Source organism: Camarhynchus parvulus, chromosome 1 (assembly GCF_901933205.1).
Source record: "Camarhynchus parvulus chromosome 1, STF_HiC, whole genome shotgun sequence".
Lineage (NCBI taxonomy): Eukaryota > Metazoa > Chordata > Aves > Passeriformes > Thraupidae > Camarhynchus > Camarhynchus parvulus.
In genome coordinates, this window is record NC_044571.1 from 21,492,589 (window position 1) to 21,512,699 (window position 20,111).

The 20,111-nt window shown below is 36.7% G+C and overlaps 1 protein-coding gene across 1 annotated transcript; it reads left to right on the forward strand.

Moving 5' to 3' along the window:
- Positions 1-421: 421 nt before the first annotated feature.
- PNPLA4 (patatin like phospholipase domain containing 4) lies at positions 422-19,813 on the forward strand. Its single transcript, XM_030962157.1, has 9 exons — positions 422-638; positions 1,530-1,812; positions 2,538-2,661; positions 8,155-8,339; positions 12,153-12,247; positions 12,416-12,551; positions 15,758-15,823; positions 17,058-17,210; positions 19,112-19,813. Exons 2-9 carry the CDS (start codon positions 1,654-1,656, stop codon positions 19,241-19,243), a joined length of 1,050 nt encoding a protein of 349 aa, XP_030818017.1. The 5' UTR covers positions 422-638; positions 1,530-1,653; the 3' UTR covers positions 19,244-19,813.
- Positions 19,814-20,111: the final 298 nt, after the last annotated feature.

Genomic DNA, 20,111 nt, shown 5'->3' on the forward strand with positions numbered 1-20,111 from the left:
TCCTGCTCAGGCCTGACAGAAGGGTGAGTGCACTCACCTTCGTAAAACGGAAACACTGACCCGAAAAAAAAAAACAAAAGAAAAACCAAAAAAAAAGGGAAGAAAGTTTAAAAAATAAACAAACAGGGAGAAAAAAAAAAGTAATCTTTATAATCTTTATTGCCCTGAGGCCACCTTGTCAGCAAAAGGAGGCTGTTACCCGGTGCCCCGCTCGGCACAAGGGCGGTGCCGGGGGTGCGGACACCCGGCTACACTACAGCAGCAACACCCCCCGGAGGCGCCGCGCCGGGCCGCACGCCCACCGCCGCCGCCGGGTGCCGAAGGCGGGGCGGGGCGATGCCGCCTCACGGGCCCCGCCGCTCCTCCCAGCGCTGCCGGGCCCGCGCTGCGCAGGCGCGCTCGGGGTGGGGACCGGGCAGGGTCCGCCGTGACCTCCGGGTCCTGACCGGGATCCGGCGGTGCCACTGCCGGGGAGGTGGGGCCGAGGCGGGCGCAGTGCCGCCGGGCAGCGCCACCGCTGCCTCGCGGAGGACGCGTTAGCCCCCGGGCAGGCCTGCGGAGAGGCAGCGGGCGATCGGGACGGGGTTGAGGTGCCTGGTTTGGAGGGCCGTGTCCCGCCTAGGAATCGCCCGCTTGCTGTAAGTGCCCAAGGTTAGAAGGCGCGGTGGCTGCACTTCGGCGTTGCGCGCCCCGCGGTTGTCACTTCACGTTCTGTGTTTGCTGGCTTTAAAAAAGCTTGTCTCGCCGTTTCGGCTGTTTCGCTTTTTTGGTTTGGTTGTTTGCTGAACAAAAGTGGAGGCAGGAGAAATGCAGGTGCACCACAGGCCTGATCGCATGGCGTATGAGATGAAACACAGCACCTTTAAGTCACTTCCCTGTTTGGGATTAAGTTGGAAATTGGCGGTGTTCCGCCGAAACTCACCGGCACAGGGTCACAGTGGGGTTGTTTGCAGTGGTGGTCAGGCAGGAACCTGCTTTTCGTCTGAACGAGCACAATTCCATACATTTTTCTTTATGATCCAGGCTTGCACCGGGTGTGTGAGTAAGCCCTGTGCTATCTTAGTAACAGAGAAGATGAGGAGGCTTGCCTTGTACCGGCCAGCATGCTGGAGTGTCTCTTACTGGGATCTTGACATCGGCACTTTGCTTTAGTGAACAAGTTGAAGTTGCTGGATCACTGCATCCACAGTTTTCAGCTGAGGTAGACGGAGCAGTGTATTCATGTTGTTGATCTTAAGGGAGTGTTTGTTCATTTGGGGTTCTCTGTTATTAACAATTTTAGTTCTCCCTGTCTGTGAAATGAACAATTGACTTTGTAGTCGGTGGTGAACAACGCGGTACCAGATGGGGGCTGGTGAGAGGGAGAGAGAGGAGCTACTGAACAAAACTCTTCCCCTGTCAAGTGAATCAGCTGTTGATGCCTCTGTGTTTTCGGGTTGGTGGGTGTGAGAAGGGCCTTGTTACAGTATCAGGACCTTGATGAGAGCCTTTCAACTACTTTTTCTTTTTTTGTACTGTCTTTTAAATAGGTTATGCTTAAAAGAAAGTTTCTGCTGAGTGCTTTTATGGCTTCGTTGGTAACTTCATAGTAAAACAGCTACTGCCAGTATCTGATTGCCATATCATCTGGATCCAGAGATCACTTTTACTAAAATGTGGACTGCCAAAACGCTTTGTAGTGCTCAAACACTCTTACTCCAGATGAAAGAAGGCCAACTGTGTAGTTGCATGTTTCCCAAAACGTGGGAGTTCTGGATTGGAATTCCAAGCTACTGCAGTTCAAGAGTGCCACATAACAGAGTTAAATTCCAGGTAAGTATTTTTGTGATTCTCTAAAGATATAAGTGGTGAACATAAATACAGTGATAAAATAATTTAGACTCTACAGAGCTAAGCTTTTGATTTTGCAGCATTAATTATGAATTTCAGATGCCTTCAGTTTATCAAGGTAAAGGGGCAGGCAGCAATAAGTGCTGGAGTACCACTGTTTCAGAGTGAATTTTTGAGTCTGATAGTTCTGAGTTGGGGAGAAACATTCACTTTCTTCAAACTGTACTCTAGATAGTAGTGCAGGATAATTGACAGGCTGATTAGTTAGAGTGACAATCATTAAGTGAGGAATAGGACCAGAATTCTCTGAAAAATTACTTACAGATCCAGTGTTGCACAACAGAGGGTAGAGAGGAAATGTATTGGCAAGGGAGGATAAAACCAGAAGAGTTTGATTATAAAAAAATCTGTAGATGTAAATAAAAATAGTGGTAAAGGGCACAAAATAAAACTCATTTTTGATACTGACATATCCAATTGGCAATGTTTTTCAATATCTAGTTAAATTCATCTTTAAAATATAAATTGCTGCAGACATAAGTTGTGGAACATTGAGGTTTGAACTCATTTGTGTTGGCTAAGCAATTGAGAAATTCATCTAGATGACTTAACAGTTACTGTCAAATAATGTCATATAATATTACTGTCAAATAATACTACTGTTGTTTTTCTTTTTAATCTTAATATGTCTGACTTTCTGATTGTAGGTTTCTGAGGTAAATGATAAACAATCTGTAGTTGATAGAAAAATGGCTACTAGTGCAGAAACCAAAATAGCTGTTGGAAAAAGTCCCAGTGGAGTATGTGATGGAAGACAACATTCATTACAAGGTATTGAACCTTTTGCCACCCTCTTCTGGGGAGTCAGCCTTCCGTGCCCCTCTGTTGGCATCTTAAAGGTCAAGGTCTAAATTCTTAATTTGAAAGTTTTATATTGTATGATGTGTTTCTCTTTTTGATTTTAAGGGGATTATATGCAAATGTTATAGTTTGCAAAGACTCACAATTTTCTTAAGGTTCTTAATAGCTGGTTAGATTATGTACTTATTATTTTTCTTCTTCAACTTCATCAAACTCTTATATTCACTGAAGGCTGTGAATTGTTATGCTAGTGCACTTTTTTCCCATTAGAAATGTGAAAAACCAAACATTTTTGTGTCAGTAGTGATTTTTGATTCAGATAAATTAGTAGTTACCTTTATGACCTTAATTTTAGCAGTGCTGCTGAGCTAAGCAGTTTTTTTTGTGACTCTGCTTGTTTTGTCACTCTTTGGTAATAACTTATCCTCAGATGTGCTGTATGCATCACACATTTTAGCTCCTGTGCGCTTCAGGGTGCTTGGTCATTTGCATTCTATGTATATTTAGATTTTGTTTGTAAAGGTGTTTGTACTCAGTTGCTTTGGGCATTTTCAGCTTTTGTTTACAAATGGCATGACATGGAGGTGGTTGTGACAGGTTAAGGCACTGGGATGGTACAATGTTTATATAATTACACTGCTCAGGAAACAGCCCTATGAGAAACAGTTGTGCTATTTCATGTGCATGACAATCAGGAAGACAGTAAGCTGTCCTCAGAAAGCTGTGTGGTACTGTATCATAATTTTCTGTACAGTCTTGTCTCTTGAAGGTTTGCATTGCAAAATGGATGAGATACTGCTGAGTAAACAGAAATACCCCCACCCCTCAGTAGATTTTTTAATCACCAGTAGGTTGTTTTTTCCCTGCAGATGTGGTAGTCTTTTATGGGGAACTCTTAGGTTTATTTTTATTCCTGAATGCTCCTGTGTTATCTGCCTAATAATGAAACTGAACAGCCCCAGTGTTCTTCTTGTACATGTATTTTCTTGCACTTCGTTTTTTTCTCTTATAGACAACAAGTGCATTTCTATCCCCATGGCCAGTTGAAATCTTTTTTTGAATTTTGCCAATCATGTAAGATGGCAACATTTTTGAAAAGCAATGGCAGAAGTGTTTGTAATGTCATACATTATGTTCACTGTCCAGCTGAAATGCACTTGTGCATCTTCAGTGTTCATTGAAACATTTTCTTAAGACATGCCAACATGACAGCTTTCTGTTAATAGGTGTTAATATCATTAATAGTCACAATTTACGTTCAAATCTCTAAGAATATTTGTTTTGAAGTCTTGTGAGACAGGTGTTTCATACTATTTCTAAGATAGCAAGATTTCTGCTCTGCTTCCTTCACCTGCACCAGCAGGTGAAGGAAGTGGTTTGTGTCCACATGTGATTGTGCCCTATTTCTGTTATTCTATAAGAAATTGTCAGGTAATAGTCATACTGTATACTTAATTAAATTTCTCTCTGTTTCCTTTTTGGAGTTTTTATAATCATACTATACTTTTTTGATCAAAAAGGAGGGGATCCATCATATCGTCAAAGCAAAAGACATTTTTGAATCATGCTTTGACTGAAATACACCATTATGACTTGCAGATCAGGTGATGCCATGACATATTTGCAAGAATTCTTTTTAAAATGTCCAGTTTCCTATTACTTTCCTTTCTGATTTTACAAGACATTAATCTAAAAAATGCTTTCTTACCTTTTCCTGCTATTCGGAGATTTGTTTGCAAGGTGAATCAGCATTCCTTAACTGTATCTGTGGAGCAGTAGTTCCTTATAGAATCATGGTTCTTATTTATTTGTTTCATCTTTGTCATCTGCATCCTTTGTAGGTTAAGTGCTTTTTTACAGATTTGTTGAAGAGGCCTCAGTTCCACCCACTTTCCTGCAGGTGGATGCAGGATTGAAGATATTGATGTTCTGTTTCTTCTCTGTAATGCTGGGTATTTGCAATACTCTACTGAGTTTAGTATTCTGAACAAATGAAAGAAGACCTGATTGTTTCACCCAGCAGCAGACAAACATTAGGAGCTAAACATTGCAAGATTTTCAAGTTAACAGCTGGGTAAAGCCCTGAGCAACCAAATTTGATCGCAAAGCTGACCATGTTTTAAGCGTAAGAATGTTGGGCAAGAAGTCACTTGAATGATTCAGTGATTTTTTTCCTGCTCATTATTTACCCAGTTAAAAGGTTTAATGGATATATATGCGTACCTCATTTCTCAGTCATGAAACTAAATGTAACCAGTGGATCTGGCATTTGAGCATGAATGTCATCTGCCAATTAACATTTGTAGTGAGGAATTTTACATTTTTTTTGTATATGACAAATACTTAATGTATACCTAGAGATTTATCCTAATTAATAGAAATGTAGTGTCTGGGTAACACAGCTATGCTATTGCTACTCTTAATTTGAGGTTCTCTTGGGGAATCTGTAAAACAGTGTATTGTATTGCATGCCATCCAAATCGAGTGGATCAAGTACTTCTGTTCACTAAAAGTAAAAAAATTACCTTATTTTTACGTTGTATTTATTTAATCTTTTTGGACTTGAAATTAATCTACTCTTCACAGAGTGCAAGACAAGCAGCATTATTGAACTGTATTCCTTGACTTGAAATCTTAGTGCTGTTTTTTCTTCTTGTGTGTTCTTCTCTCACTGAATCCTTTTGTCAGTCAAGTAACTGATGTGAATACTCATTCAATAATCTGTTTTTCTCTCTTGGGTAGGAGTCAGAAAAGTGTGGGATCTAAGTGTTAGGAAATTAACTGACGTGAAAGAGTGAATACCATGTATCCAGACACTGAAAAGAGAATAGTGGTTACTCCCAGTAGTTGATAATTAGATAGGAGCTTGTCTAAGAGACTACAATTCCTTCATGAATGTGTGTAAGAGGAGGTATGGCTATCTGACTTCAGTCAGATATGTTCTGTAGTTTTTGATCTGAGATTCAAATAGTATCCTCAGTTCACATAACCTCCTTTTCTGTTCTTGGTTTAGAGAAAATGTACTGGGCCCTTCTTTACACAATGAAGTATCATTTTTCTTCCACATTTGTAGGGAATTTTTATTTTTAAAAAAGGCTTTTAATCTAAAGCTTTTTACTGTAACCACGCTTTAGATACTCTTTGTGGTTCTCTTTTTTTTTTTTTTTTTTTATTTGTGAACATTAATTATTTCCAGCAGAGAGAGATACTTTTTTGCAGAATTAACCTAGTAGAAGATTTAAATCTGTGTGTACATGTGCATAAACATCCATATACTTATTTTGATTTACATAACCTTATTATCTTACACTTGCATTTCTTAGTTGCATTTCATAGGTCCCTTAGATGTAATTCTTTGTATTTGTGAACTTGTACTTTGCATACTTTTTGGCCAATCAGCTATGTAAACATGATCTTTATTTTATGTAGTGCTTCATATTAGAAGTGTCTTGATCTTGAGATCTGTTTTGCATAGAAATGGGGGTTGATTCTTCAATTGCTATGTAAGAATGCAGTTGCTTTAACCAGCTTCACCTTTTTGTCAGAGTGGCCTGTGGTGCAAATGCATCTTTGCTCCTAATTTGTAGAAGGTTTGGAGTCAGCTGCAGCAGCTGGTTGAACTCCCAGGAGTTTAACTATCCTGAAAGGAAGCATATTGTGGTATCATACTTCAAAGACTGTTTTAGTTTTCTTCCACTCTCTTAAAAAAACAACAAAGTAGAGTTGTGTTTGTTATTTTCCTGTAGCATCTTGAGTAAAGTTTTTCACCTTCTATTCAGTACACGGACTTTTCTTTAAATTAAAAGATCCTTTTTTGCAAAAATAGTAAATCAATTTATCACTTTCTTCATTCTAAATGTCTTTCTCTCGTATTGTCAGAACAAGAGCCAACCTCTAGTACTTTCTATGAGTACATATGTGTTAGATTTGTTACAGGTATTCCTACTTACAAGTGGGTATGGAAGCATTTCCAGCACACTTGATAAACTGTGTGTTTTAGCAGACTGACTGGTGCACCAAATATTCCCTGGCACTATGAGATGCTGTCTCAGTAAAACAGCAAACCTGGTCACATCATAAGGTCTGATTTTAATCATGCTGTAGGTAAAGCAGTTGGGTTTAGCATGTCTTCTTATCTAATGGTTTTGAAAGCTGTTTCTTCTCCTCATCTTTCCTGGCCTTCCTAATTCAGAGATGAAGAGGTATCTTTGACAAAAATGTGGTGCTGTGTATGTTTGCCTGTCTTCATCAGGACTGATATAACATTTTCTGTCTTTTATTCCCATTCATATTGAGATGAACCCAAACACAGTAGGGTGTTATTTTTAATTCAGTACTAAGATAATGTGTACAATATCTCTTACATCTGTAAAATGCAATCTGCAGAATACCTGGCTTTCATGATGTAGTTATTTGCAGAAATGGAAGAGCTAATAAATTGCATAGCATTGTTTGTTTATTTAATTAAGTATCCCTAATAATTTGAACTTGTGCTTCCTCTTAGTGTTTTTTTTTTTTTTTGTTAAATTTAAATTTCTACCCTAGACACCTTTGGAGTGTGTGTGTTTTCCTACATTTAGTGCTTTGTATTTTACTTTTAGGGGATTTTTTATTCCTTCTTATTTTAATAGTAGCAAAAATATGCTTTTTGTTTTTCTTTTTTAAACTAGTAATTAGTTTAAAAATTTGTCCATTAATAATTCTACTAAGCAGATGAATTTCAAAGATGACAGAAAAAAAATCCTCTCGTAGAGAATTATAATGGATTCAAGGCTCTGCTTGTGTAAGGGAGAGTCTGATTATAGAATCATAGAATGCCCTGGGCTGTGAGGCACCTTAGAGATCATCTCGTTCCAACTCCCCTGCCATGGGCAGGGACGCCTCCCACTAGGCCAGGCTGCTCAGAACCTCATCCAGCCTTGCCCTGAACACTGCCAGAAATAGAGTATCCACAGCATCTCTGGGTAACATGTTCCAGTGCCTCACCACCCTCACAGTAAAGATTTCTTTCCTAATAGCCAATCTTCACTTTCTCTTGGTTTGAATCCATTTTACCAGTCCTGTCACTACATAATGAGACAGTAACCAGCAGTTTAATAATTAATTTGATTTTTTATAAAGGTGGCTAACAATGTTTGTTCTTTCAAGGTATTTTTTAATAACTTTTGTGTAGCTACTCTTTGACAAATCAGATGAAAATATGTATTTATGTTATATATAAAGTATATATTTTTGATCTATTAAAAAAAGGATTTGTGCTAAGGATTATTTTAGAGTTGTTTTCAGTTTTGGAGATACTAAACTAACTGCTGATTGTTTGATCTATTTAGTAATCAAAAGCTTTTACTGTTCTCAAGTAACTTGCGGTTTTTTATATAGTTAGAGTACGTTATGGAAAAAATTTAACTGTATGTTGCAAGAGAAATTGCAAAAGACTGACTGTGTGGCACGCTATTTCCACAGCCCACATGAGACACATCAACCTGTCCTTTGCAGCTTGTGGCTTTCTGGGCATTTACCACTTGGGGGCAGCAGCTGCTTTCCACAGGCATGGTAAGAAGTTACTGAGAGATGTGAAAGCTTTTGCGGGAGCTTCTGCGGGATCTCTGGCTGCCGCTGTCTTGTTAGCAGTGCCAGAAAATATAGAGGTAAATTAATAAACCCGTAGGTATAGGCCATGATAATTTTCAAAGGACATTTTTGTATATAATCATCTTCCATTAAGTTTGTTAAAATGTTTTTTGTCTTGCTTTTTTTCTTCTTGTTACTTGCTAGGAACAGGACTCTTGTATCATGTTTTCATTAACCATATCTGTGACTCATGAGCAAAAATGTTAATGATAAAAGTATTTCATATGAACCTTATATTTTAAGCTATGTAAATACAAATTTCATGTGTATGAATCTTAATTTGTAGGCAACAGATGATACACTTTAATATACCAAAATGTATACTTAATGATGGTACATTACAAAGTGAATCATTGTTCTGTTAGTTAGAGACAGGCTTTGCTAAGCAAGTGCATGGCACCACACTTCTAACCTTTTCTGAAAGGAGGTGAAAATGGTAGATGGAGTGTGTCTTCATAAACAGCTCCCACCTGCTCAGATCTTTTTCTTGGTGCCTGTCCTCCACTGAACAGCATTAAAGACTTCTGCATCTCCTTTAGACTCAGTGCAGCCCGTGCCTTAAGAGCAGCCAGTAGGATTAACCCTCACAGCATTCTGTTCTGACATGCATCTGGGTTGTGTCATCTCCAGAGATGCCACTCCTTTCTCACAGTGCATGTGGTGTCATGCAGAGACACCAAGGTTCTGTTCAGTGATTACAACGTTACAGATTCCATGGGGAGCATTGGGGGTTTTCTTTGGTGTCTGTTTACTTGGAGAGCATTAGGGTTTTTTTTTTTGGTGTCTGTTTGCTTGGTTTCCCCACAGGTTAAGGCTGCTTTGCTGTCCTGAACTGTCTGTAGTGACTTTGCCTTTATAAATGTAGAGGCCCAGGATTGCCAAAATGTTAGTATTTCTTTACTATTTTTAATTGTTGTGGGAAAAACAGGCTGTTAGATTTTTCATCTAAGTTACACTTACATTTTGTTTCAAGTGAGCATTTGATAATACTTGCTTATTTCATTTCATGTGATTCAAATAATAGTCCCAGCAAAACCCCACTTTGCCACTGATCTTTCTGTTTGTTTGTTGGTTGTTGCTGCTGGGATATGAACTCAGCTTGCAGCACTGACTATACTTCTTTCAGCAGTTGGTTCTTCCCTGGCTTCTTTCCCCCATTCCACTCCCCTGCAAGCATTCTTTATATGACTTGATATTAGGCAAGTTCCTCTCTGTTGTGGGGAAAACATCATTGTATTCTGTGCAGGCATTTCTCCCCTTCTGTCACCTCTGACTGGTAGTTCAGTTTCAAGTTTGCCTGGTATAATTTGTACCACTGACTTTAATTTCCTCTGTGGTGAGCATGGCAGACCTTTGTTAGCCCAAGGAAATTTTTCTGCTTATTGCAGACCCTGGGTATGAGCCCTTATTCTCAGCCTGGTCCACCTTACAAAGATCTTTCTAAGTAAAAGATATTAGAAGAGCTTTTAGTTTCTGTTTGTGGAAGCTAAGTCTGTATTTCATTGAGTCTGTTGCATTTTTCCTTGAAAATTTTGTCATATTATTGTAAGCGAAAGAAAGTGTCATGAGCTTTCTAGTCCTTTCATTTTTTGTGTACTTCTTAGTTATTCTGTTACAGTGTTTAAATGGGAAATTGGGAGTACTTCTGTCAGTGGGAATAATTCTAATTCTCATGGAATTTAAGTAAAGTCAATTTTCTGTACTGAACAGAATTAACTTTTCATATCGGGATAATGATATTATTATCTTTACTATGTTTATAGCTTGACATATTTTACATCCACAAGTATAGCTCCTAATCAGTTAATTATTTGTTTCTTCCCTCCCTCACCTTCCCCCCCAGAGATGGCAATGTTAGGCAAGCCATAATTAGGACTTTCCTAGTCTCAAAGCTGTAATGCAACCTGTCCTTATCTTGGAGAGAATGTAACACTGAAGATATGTTGTTTTGACTGTTGCTTTTCTAAGACAGTTTCCAAATATTTTTCTGTCATATATTGGATTTTTGTCACTGTTTGTAAAGGTGTGGGACTTGAGAATTCTAAGTAGGCTTATTTAGTTATAGGTAAATAACTATTTATTGTAAAATTACCTTGGTCATGTTTGATATCAAGTTTGCTTAATTCAATACAAGCAGTTACAATTTCTAAACATGACCTCAGTCATTATTTAACATGTAGATGTATTGTTTAAAGCTTCTAGCACTCAGATTCTAAAACAATCATAGCTCTAAGAAGTTGTGCCTTTTGAGAGCAGAAATTGAGAGTCTAGGTACAGTACGTTCTTAGAACTTGTAATGTGGAAAGTAGTTTTCTGTCATTTCCCTAGTTTCATACTCTTAGCTCCCCATCACTTTATTTAAGTATCTTAGATAGAGATAGTAGTTCTGAGGTGCTTCTGTGTAGGGTTTTGTGGATTTCTTTTGCATTCATAGAGAGAAGTATCTGAATGTGCCTTAATTGGCTTTGAGCTGGCAATGGCAAGTATCTCATGGGGTAAAGGTGCAAATCTAACCAATGTGAAGCTAAGTAGCACAAATAATTGTTTCTTTAAGAGGTATGAACCTCTTAGTGAACTTTTTGATGCATTTATTCAAAGGCCATATAAAGAAAGTGGATGCAAGAACTACATTTCTGCCTTTTGCTTAGCTGAGTGCTTTGTCTTACAAGTGATGTGAGGAATTTTAACTCCTTCATGGCTCTGATCACATGTTAATCCTCACCTACCTCCTTCCTTGTTTTTCTTTCAATGGATTCTGTATTCTCCTCCTCAGTGGGATACATTCATGTCTCTCCTTATTTTTCCCTTTCCTTTACTTAGTCACTCAGTCATTGATTTTGTTACTAGCAACATATTTGTTATTTATGCACAGACCTAATAATCCAGGAAACCTAAACTGTCTTTATTCATGTGGTTATATGGGTGAATGTGGGTGAATTTATAAAGTACCAATTTCAGAGGGTTGCATAAGATTGAATTTAGTTTCTTTCCAAGTCCCTAAAATCATTAGAAAAACCTGCATGAAAGGATAAGAAAAGGATTACAAATATTGAATAGTGAGTATTAAGCACTTAGGATCATAATTCATTATTTCAGAATTTTATGGCTAAAAATAAATTATACCAATTCCTTTACTGTCCCTTTGGAGTTCTTGTGACTCACACTTCAAGCTATTTTTTTGCAGTCATTAATGCTGGGCATTTCAGCTTTTGTAAAAGGTTCTCTGTGCAGGAATCTGTTACCAGTTTTTCTGATGTGTATTTTCTTTCTATATCATCCATCATAGTTTTCCATTCATTAAATACTTCCATAGTATTTTATTAATTGAATATGTGTATTTGCTAGTACCCTGCTTTTTGCTGTAGTGAGAAGAAATTGTTGTAATTTTTATATTTCTTACTGCTTATAAGCATCTTAAGGTGCTTGTGTCTAGTTTTAGTTCTGAAGCAGACCTTGAAATAAAAGGTGGCTTTAGAGTTTGAATTAAATGATTGTTCTTGTAATGGCATGATCTAGGGAACTGATTATTTAGCAGTGGTAGTATATAGAAAAATAGCTTTTAACTTTGCTTGATTGTTGCAGTGGTATCCTCAGAGTTTATTTATTTTTTGATTAGGGAATTTTTTTTTCTTGCAAATTAATCCTTAGCAAAGGATCAACATTTTGGTCTGCATGTCTTGTTACAAACCAAGCACACATGGGAAAATCCTTCAGTTTGATCTAATAACTCTTTTATTAAAGCTTTAGCCTCTAGTATATTTTAGGTACTGCAGTTGAACATGGTTCCCATCACTGAAACATCCCTAATGGTTAATGCTTTTCATTTCCAGAAATGTAAGCACTTTGCCTATGGATTTGCAGAGGAAGTCAGAAGATTGAACTTCGGTGCAGTAACGCCTGGTTATGATTTTATGAAAACACTTAGGTACCTATCTTAGTGCTTCTGTGAGATCATTTTTGTGTTAGAAAGCTCTCCAAATGCAAATTGAGAGGGTGCATGTTTCTGCTGTGCTGTGGGGTGCTCACCCCTAATGCATTTGCAAGGCTTTTAAATAATAGTGGTGAGTAATGCTGAGCATTTTCTTTCCTCTAGGGAGGGCATAGAGTCTATTCTTCCTTCTGATGTTCATGAGATAGCTGAGAACCGGCTCTATGTGTCAGTCACCAACTCCAAGAGTGGGGAAAATCACTTGGTTTCAAATTTTGCCTCCAGGGAGGATGTCATTAAGGTAATCACGTTGAATATGGCAGTTGTAAATAAAAAGTACAGGGTTTCTTCAAGGCTTAAGAGTATTTTATTAATTGTACAGTAAAGTCACTGGTTTATTCAGGTAACCATGTCTACTCCCAGTGATGCTACAACCATAATATAAACAATGTTTAAAACAGAATTTAATCCTATAGCTTCACAAATTTTGCTAAAATTTATTTGATGTTTGTTTGTGTTTCCTTCATTGGTTATTCAAGTTCTATCTTGTAGGCAAAGTGTTTCTAAAAATAACAGGTAGCTAACATGTTGCAGTATTTGAGAACACAGTAGAAAATCTCAACATATTGTAAAAATGTTTGCATCTCTTACTTCACTGATATTGTTTCATCACAAATAAAGTAAAGGAAGTTTAAAAAAATGGAGCAATTCCTATAGGTGCTTGTGGATACTTATAATGTAATGCTAAGTACTGTATATAAGCTGCAAAGTATATCTTTCACTGTCCTTCTCTTCATCTGAATGCCACATTTTAAATTTGCATCAGGATTGTATGCATAAGCTGATAAGAGATGGTAGGAGCAATTCAGATGCATGTGAGGCAGATGTTCTTTCTAGTAATTGGTTATATCTTAGTGGAAGACATAATAAGATGTATCAGAGTAAAGGAGGAAATAGTATAAGGAATTCCTTCTTTCTCTATCCTTGTGGGTGCTTAGAGCAAATTCTTTATAGTTACCACTTTAAAAGAATGACACTAACAAAACCTCAAAGTGTGCATTGGGAGTTTGCCTTTAAAGTATATTTTTTAAAATGTTGACCCTATTATATTCTACATGGACAGTCCTCAAAATTTACAGGGCTTTGTCATGCAAATATAATTATGTGAAGAGTTTATCTCAAGTTATGCACTGTTGTTTCTAGCTATAGTATGCAATGGTAGCAAGTGTGGAGATTTTTGTTCTTTATGTGCTTTTGTAGTGAAATCTTCTAACCTGGAGACAATGAGAAGCATCAGGATGACCTTGGAAATATGTACATTTTACTAGTATTTCAATAGTTTTTTCATTGATTTAGCCATTGCTGTTCTATTCTTTTGTTCTCGATGATAGCAGTAGGGTAGGTTGGAATAATAGTAATAAAATTACACATAACTGTTCATTGGAATAAATTGATATTGTCTGATCTTTCAGCTCCTAATACCTGTTTTTGTGCATACCTTCAGCTCTGCTTGTATCATGAGTGCAGCTCTCTGAGTGCTGGTGCCACAGGAGCAGGGAGGGTAGAACTTTTTGGGTTATTTTATTGTATCATGCCTAGGCATGACCTACAGCCAAGGCATGGATAAAGGTACTGCTGGGCAGATTGTTTTATAAACAGCAAAACATATGCACCCCTGCCAGAAATCTTTTAACCTCGATGCTTAACAGCCAAGCCTTATGGTTCCAAAGCTTTTCATAATGGCTAAAATGCATGTGTGGTGCTACAACGTTAAGCTTTTATCTTTTTTTGCTATTCCCCGTGGACTTGGAAAGGCAGATAATAATGTCCCATTTTTGAAGTAGTCTTCCCATAAGACAATCATCTTGTATCAGCATTTCTAGACTTGCAGTTCTTAAACTGGAAGTGAGGGGGAAGAGAGGCACAATTTGTGTGTTTGTGGGGGAGCAAGGCACAGAACACTGGTATATTTAGTTTGGGAAAGTAAGGTAGTGCCTAGAAGTCTACACTGGTCTGTTAGTGGTAGGAAATACTGAAAGTGTTTGTTCTTTAAACTTGTCCTGCCTCTCCTCACTCAGGAGATCTCAGTGACTTTATAAGAAGAATAACTGCTTTCTTCAGTCCTCTTGAAAAGAACTCAAACTTTGCAGGAGTCACCTGATTTTGACTTCATTTACTACATCTTTTTTCTGCATTTCTCTTGGTTTAGAAGGGCTGAAGTCATTGAGATGGAGTTGAGAAAGACAGGAGAAAAGGTTCAGGGCTGGGGAAGAAGCTGATGTTGGGAGCTTGGGAATCTTGTTTTAGACTTGTGTGAGCAAAAGGCCTGTTTGGTAGAGAAATAGCTGAAGTTTCACTTTAGAAAACTGAGAGAGCCTTTGTATCTGAGCTCAGACAAAGCTCTACATCACTAGAAAGAGAAATAGGCAGGAAAACTATTCTCAGAGTGGAAATTGAAGACTTCATGTACATACACAGTCTTTATTAAAACTTGTTAGGAGAACAGAAGGGCTTAATATTAAAACAGCTTAAATTTTGTAAAAGTAAGTATAAGTCCAGCAAAAAAAAAGCTCAGGCATTTTCTTTCATAATCTCTATGGATTGTGATTTTTTTTCTGCGCCTGTTCATCTTTCACAGTGCATGCACCAGTTTGTGACCTGCTTCTGTTCCCCAGATTGGTCATCAGTGTCACCACACAAGCATGTGCATATCCACCCTATTTAGCTGTATGAAAAATTCTGACATACTGCACTTTGTCCATGTATTTACCTTTTCTTCTGGAAATGCTGTATGCTGGTTGCTTATATGTGTATATGGGTGGATACACAGGTATAGAGATACCCACACTGTCTCAGAGGTATTGCTATGAGTGGATAGAAAGGTATATTTGTTTGCACAGCTGTACATGAGATAAGAAGTGTCCTGGTCTAAAAAAAAAATTAAAATAAAAATCAAGAATGACTATAAACAGCAGTGAAGCCTTACAGTAGGGGAAACAGTAGTTTGGTAGTACTTGAATGTATAAATACAAACATTGGTCAAGGTATACATATGTTAATTTCCAGGATATTCATGGTATTATTGAAACTTTGAAAATCTGATTAGAAAAGTAAACACTATTTTAGTATGCCAACAGAATGACTTGGTCAGCTTCTTCTTTTCAATAAACTGTTTTTTTCATCATATACGTATTTAATTGCTTGAAAACCACAGATTACTTCACATTATGCAAAACTAAGTTGAATCTACTCTTAAATCACATTAATAATTGAGTTAATTTTTGATATTTTGTTTTGACAATTATCGCTGTGAAATCTTAAAAAACCAAACCCTATTGAATAATTTTAATCCTATTTTGACATACCACAACAAGAAGACATTTTGAGATTACGGTGGATTTATGTAAAACTAATATATTGACTGGTAAATATGCATGGAAATATGTATTTGTTCTAAATTCCTTTGCCTTTTTTTTTTCTCTATTCTTTCTGCTTTCTTCACTCTAGGTCCTGCTAGCAAGTAGTTTTATACCAGTGTATGCAGGAATTAAGCCAGTGGAATTTAAAGGACAGGTAATTTTTCATGAGCTACGAACTTTCTTTTAAAATGTTTTTCATTTATGGTGTAATTATTTCATCTTAAGGGAAAGCAACTTCAGTACTGTATTTTGTATTTCTTATAAGAAAACCTTTTTACAGTTGTCTTTACTCAATCTAGCTCCTACAACTTTTTTGTTTTTCTTGCGTAAATATATGAACACTTTAAGAATAATTTTAAAAGCATGAAAATAGCTATTTCTTCCTTATGAGAAATAGATGATACTTCAGTTCCCCATTCATGCAAATGATGCCTCCAGAGCGTTTATAACTTTCTTAAACTCCACTGTCAAAAAGCCCCAGAAAACCATATGTATTTGCTGCTAGCTAGGCAGTCATTATATGAGAAAGCTTGTCAGCTTTATCATTACATATACACCAGTACGCATCAGCTGATCAGTGTGATGCATATGCTCAACAGACCTCATGGATGGTGTCAGTGAATCCATTTAACCAGCAGACTGGTGTTGAAATTTAGGCTATGCCTGTAACACAGAAAGAAATAGGAAGGTATAAATACATTAACAAGAGATGTCACAGCTGTCCTGTTTATATTGGAATGGAATTTGGTCCCTAGATCTCATTCTTCACTATGCTCAACTCCTACTGCAGGATTAAGTCTGCTCCATCTTATGTCATAGTTGTTCAGCTCCTTCCCGCATTTACCTTCCACTTTACAGCTACTGCAGTTGTGTACTGTATGTAAGAAGAAATGAGGCTCTGGAAGAAAAATCACAGAAGAGGAGAGGAGTCATTTGTGGTTTAGCTTCTGCAGTCAGAATACCTGCATGTACAGATTGAACAGCTCCTGTTGTCAATCAGAATTATGTTCTAGAAGAGTATATGTTATCTGATTAATATCTGATACATTATTTGTAGTATTAACAGTGTTGTCTTTACATGTATGCATTGAGAAAAATTCCATATGGGGCATTTTATTTTTTAATTTACTAAAAGTCTTCAAAGTACCTTGATAAATACCTTACGCCAAATTTGTACATTATGTTAAATGCTCATTGATTCAAATCTCTGTGTGTACATTGTCAGTTCCATTATATTTGACACATACTGAAGCTTTTTCATTGTATTCTTAGTGGGAAACTTGTAAGTTTTCTTGAGAGTGAAGGAGGGAGCGTCAGTAAGGGTAAAGTATTGCATTGTGATCATACTGTACTGGTGTTACTTTGAAAATATTTCTGTTTACCAATAGAAGTGGATTGATGGTGGCCTTACCAATGGCCTTCCTATCTTGCCTGTTGGAAGAACGGTGACAATTTCCCCTTTCAGCGGTCGATTAGATATCTGTCCGCAAGATAAAGGGCGTGTGGACCTGTATGTTAAATTAGCAAAGCAAGATATGATGGTAAGTTGCTTGTTTATTACCTTAAAAGCACTAAAAAGTATTTCTGCAGTTGCATTCATATTTAGGTGTTTATTTTGTGCTCATATATCAGCTTCTGTAAAGTTTTGGCATTTTCTGTTTTGCAAATGGAGGTTAAATGTTTTCTTAAACACCAGGAAAGGAGAATGTAGAAGAAAGTGTGAAAAGCATTGATCTGGTACAAAATTGAGCAAATTATATCAGTTTGTTCAGTGTAAATAAGACTAGGTTTGCTTTACATATCAGGTAAAGATATGTAAAGATGTTTATAGAAAGATACACAAGATATTTATGGAAAAAAATAAAGTGGAATACCTCAGGAGAGGACAGCTGCAGAACATTTCCTCATACTTACTGAAATCAGTTGCTCTAACTGAATTTAAAATACAAATTTAAGTTGTACATTTAAAATTGTATATGCAGTGACTTGTCACTGCATTGCACAAGAGAACTTGTGAACATTTGTGACTACAATGCATTTTCAGAAGCTTTGTTATAAGTTGCAGAAACATTTCTGTATATTGAAATATGAGACTGATTTTTATTGCCTCCTTTTCATTATTTTCATTTCTGTGTTTGCAACCTTTGTCTCACAAACTTTAACTACAGTTTTGCTTTTTTCAACATGCTGAAAGAAAATATTGAATAGTGATAGACCTAGTGGTCAACAATATTCCATTAGAAAGAAAGACTAACAATAATAATTAATTTAAAACTTTCTTTCTAGGCAGTTTTTAATGTTTCCTTAATTTTACTAAAATTAGTGTTATGTAATGCCCTTCTCAATTGGACCAGTTTTTGAATCTTTATAATATTTCTCAGAGAGATATTAAGCATGGTAGTACTTGGTAAAGATCATAAAATATGAAATTATTAATTTCATGTATCTTGGAAGTATATGCAATTATTGTATATTTCTTGGTTATCTTTTGTATCTAGAGGATGAAAAATGAGCTGGTGATTAGTTTAGTTTAGACACAGAAAATTAATTGCACAGTTACATTGCTTCTGGGGTCTTGTTCAGACTTGTACAGAATCCCAGGCAACATTTAAAACTATTCAAATTGATGCACTTCTGCTTTTAGGGCTGTAAAAATGATGACTAAAAACAATTTCGTTTCAGCAATATTGTAATCTGCATAAATTGAAGAGTTGTACATCTTCATATATCTATATGTGAATATGAATAGTTTTCTGTCTCTCCATCTCCTAGTGTCAGAATTTGAATAATTGCTTACTTCAAATAATGAAGATGATTCTGATATTGTTTTGAAAAATTGTATATAATAATGTGGCTAAGTATTAATTATATAAAGAAATTGTTCAGAACATTATTAAACATAATTATGTCTTTAGTTTGTTTTAAACAATTTAATAAAATCTCTATTCAAGAATAAGGCTCCAAAATCCTTTTACATTATCAGAGTGACCACTTAAGATGCTGAGTAGTTCTTAATTTGTTGGTAGTAGAAGCTACATTTGTACTTATATGTTAAACATTGCCTGGGAATGTTCCCAAGAATGTGCTTGTTTGCACTAGTAAGTTGTCAAAATATTTCCTTGCACAAGTTTAACATGTGCCAACTACCACTCTATGAGACAGTTTCAGGAGTGTTTCCAAAGCTTAAGTGTTTCAGAAACTTTGGACAGTTTTACAGGCAGCCAGTCTGTCTTGGATGCTGTGAGTTTGACTCTGTGTGTGTACACTGGTGCCAGTCTGTCCTGGCACTCAGCAGTGACCCTGGACGTGGTTAATTCCTGGTGGAGACACAGCCATGCCAGTCTTTTCATTTTACATATGCTCCATGAAACAGATGACAGAACAGTCACATCAGGATAAGTTGCATTAATAAACTAATTTACAGCTTCTTGCTCTGTTGCAGCTGTCTCTGGCCAACCTAGTAAGGCTTAATCAAGCTTTGTTCCCACCAGACCAGGAGAAAATGGAATCATTGTACCAAAATGGCTTTGATGATGCTGTACGCTTTTTATTGAAAGAAAACTGGTTTGAGTAGACAGCTCACAGAAAATTAGCAAAACATGAGGGATGTCAAAACACACCTACAGGCATCCTGGAGAATCTCAGGGATTGCTGCCCCAGATCCTGTTCATGAAAATAAACATCCCAATGGATTTGGAACTGCTGCTGCTGAGAAAGTATCAGTTGCACTCCACGGAGATGTGTAAACATGTCAGAACAGGAGCTGGACGTGCCTGGTGGATGTCTTGTTTTGAGGAGGTTCCACTTAGATTCATTTTGCTTCAGCTGGGGACTTGAGTGTGGGATTTGTAAAAAGCTTGTAAAAAGTGTCATAATTACAGAAATTTGGAAAGGTCTTTTTCAGTGTTATTTGAGAGGAGAATTGATGTTATATAATGAAAAATTACCATCTGTATTATTCAGGTAACAGAATTCTGTGTATTAGTTCTGCATATTAATTGGATGCTGACATTGTTATTGAACTAAAATGTAACTTGCACTGTTCCAAAGGTCTTGAAATCTAAGTACTAGACACAAGAACATAAAACGTTTGCACTCTTATGTATTCTTTTCACTTTAAAAGTTCTTTCTTCAGTGAATGTCTTCTTTTAAAATTTTAAATACTACCTGAATTTTTTTAGCAGAAATGTGATATAAAAATAACTTATAAAAAAGGGTGTATAAATTGTTATATTTATTATGTTTTCTTCCTCTGCCAAAACTGAATAAATATATTTTCTTGAAACTTCTGTCAAGAGTTTATTTACAAGTGTCTTGGAATGCTGTGCTGTAATGATCTGATTATCTACTATGAGTCTGCTGGAGAGTAGTTGATGAGAGTCAGTGGGTAATGAACTCAGATTCACATACCTTATTATTTTAACATTCATATTGTATTGACT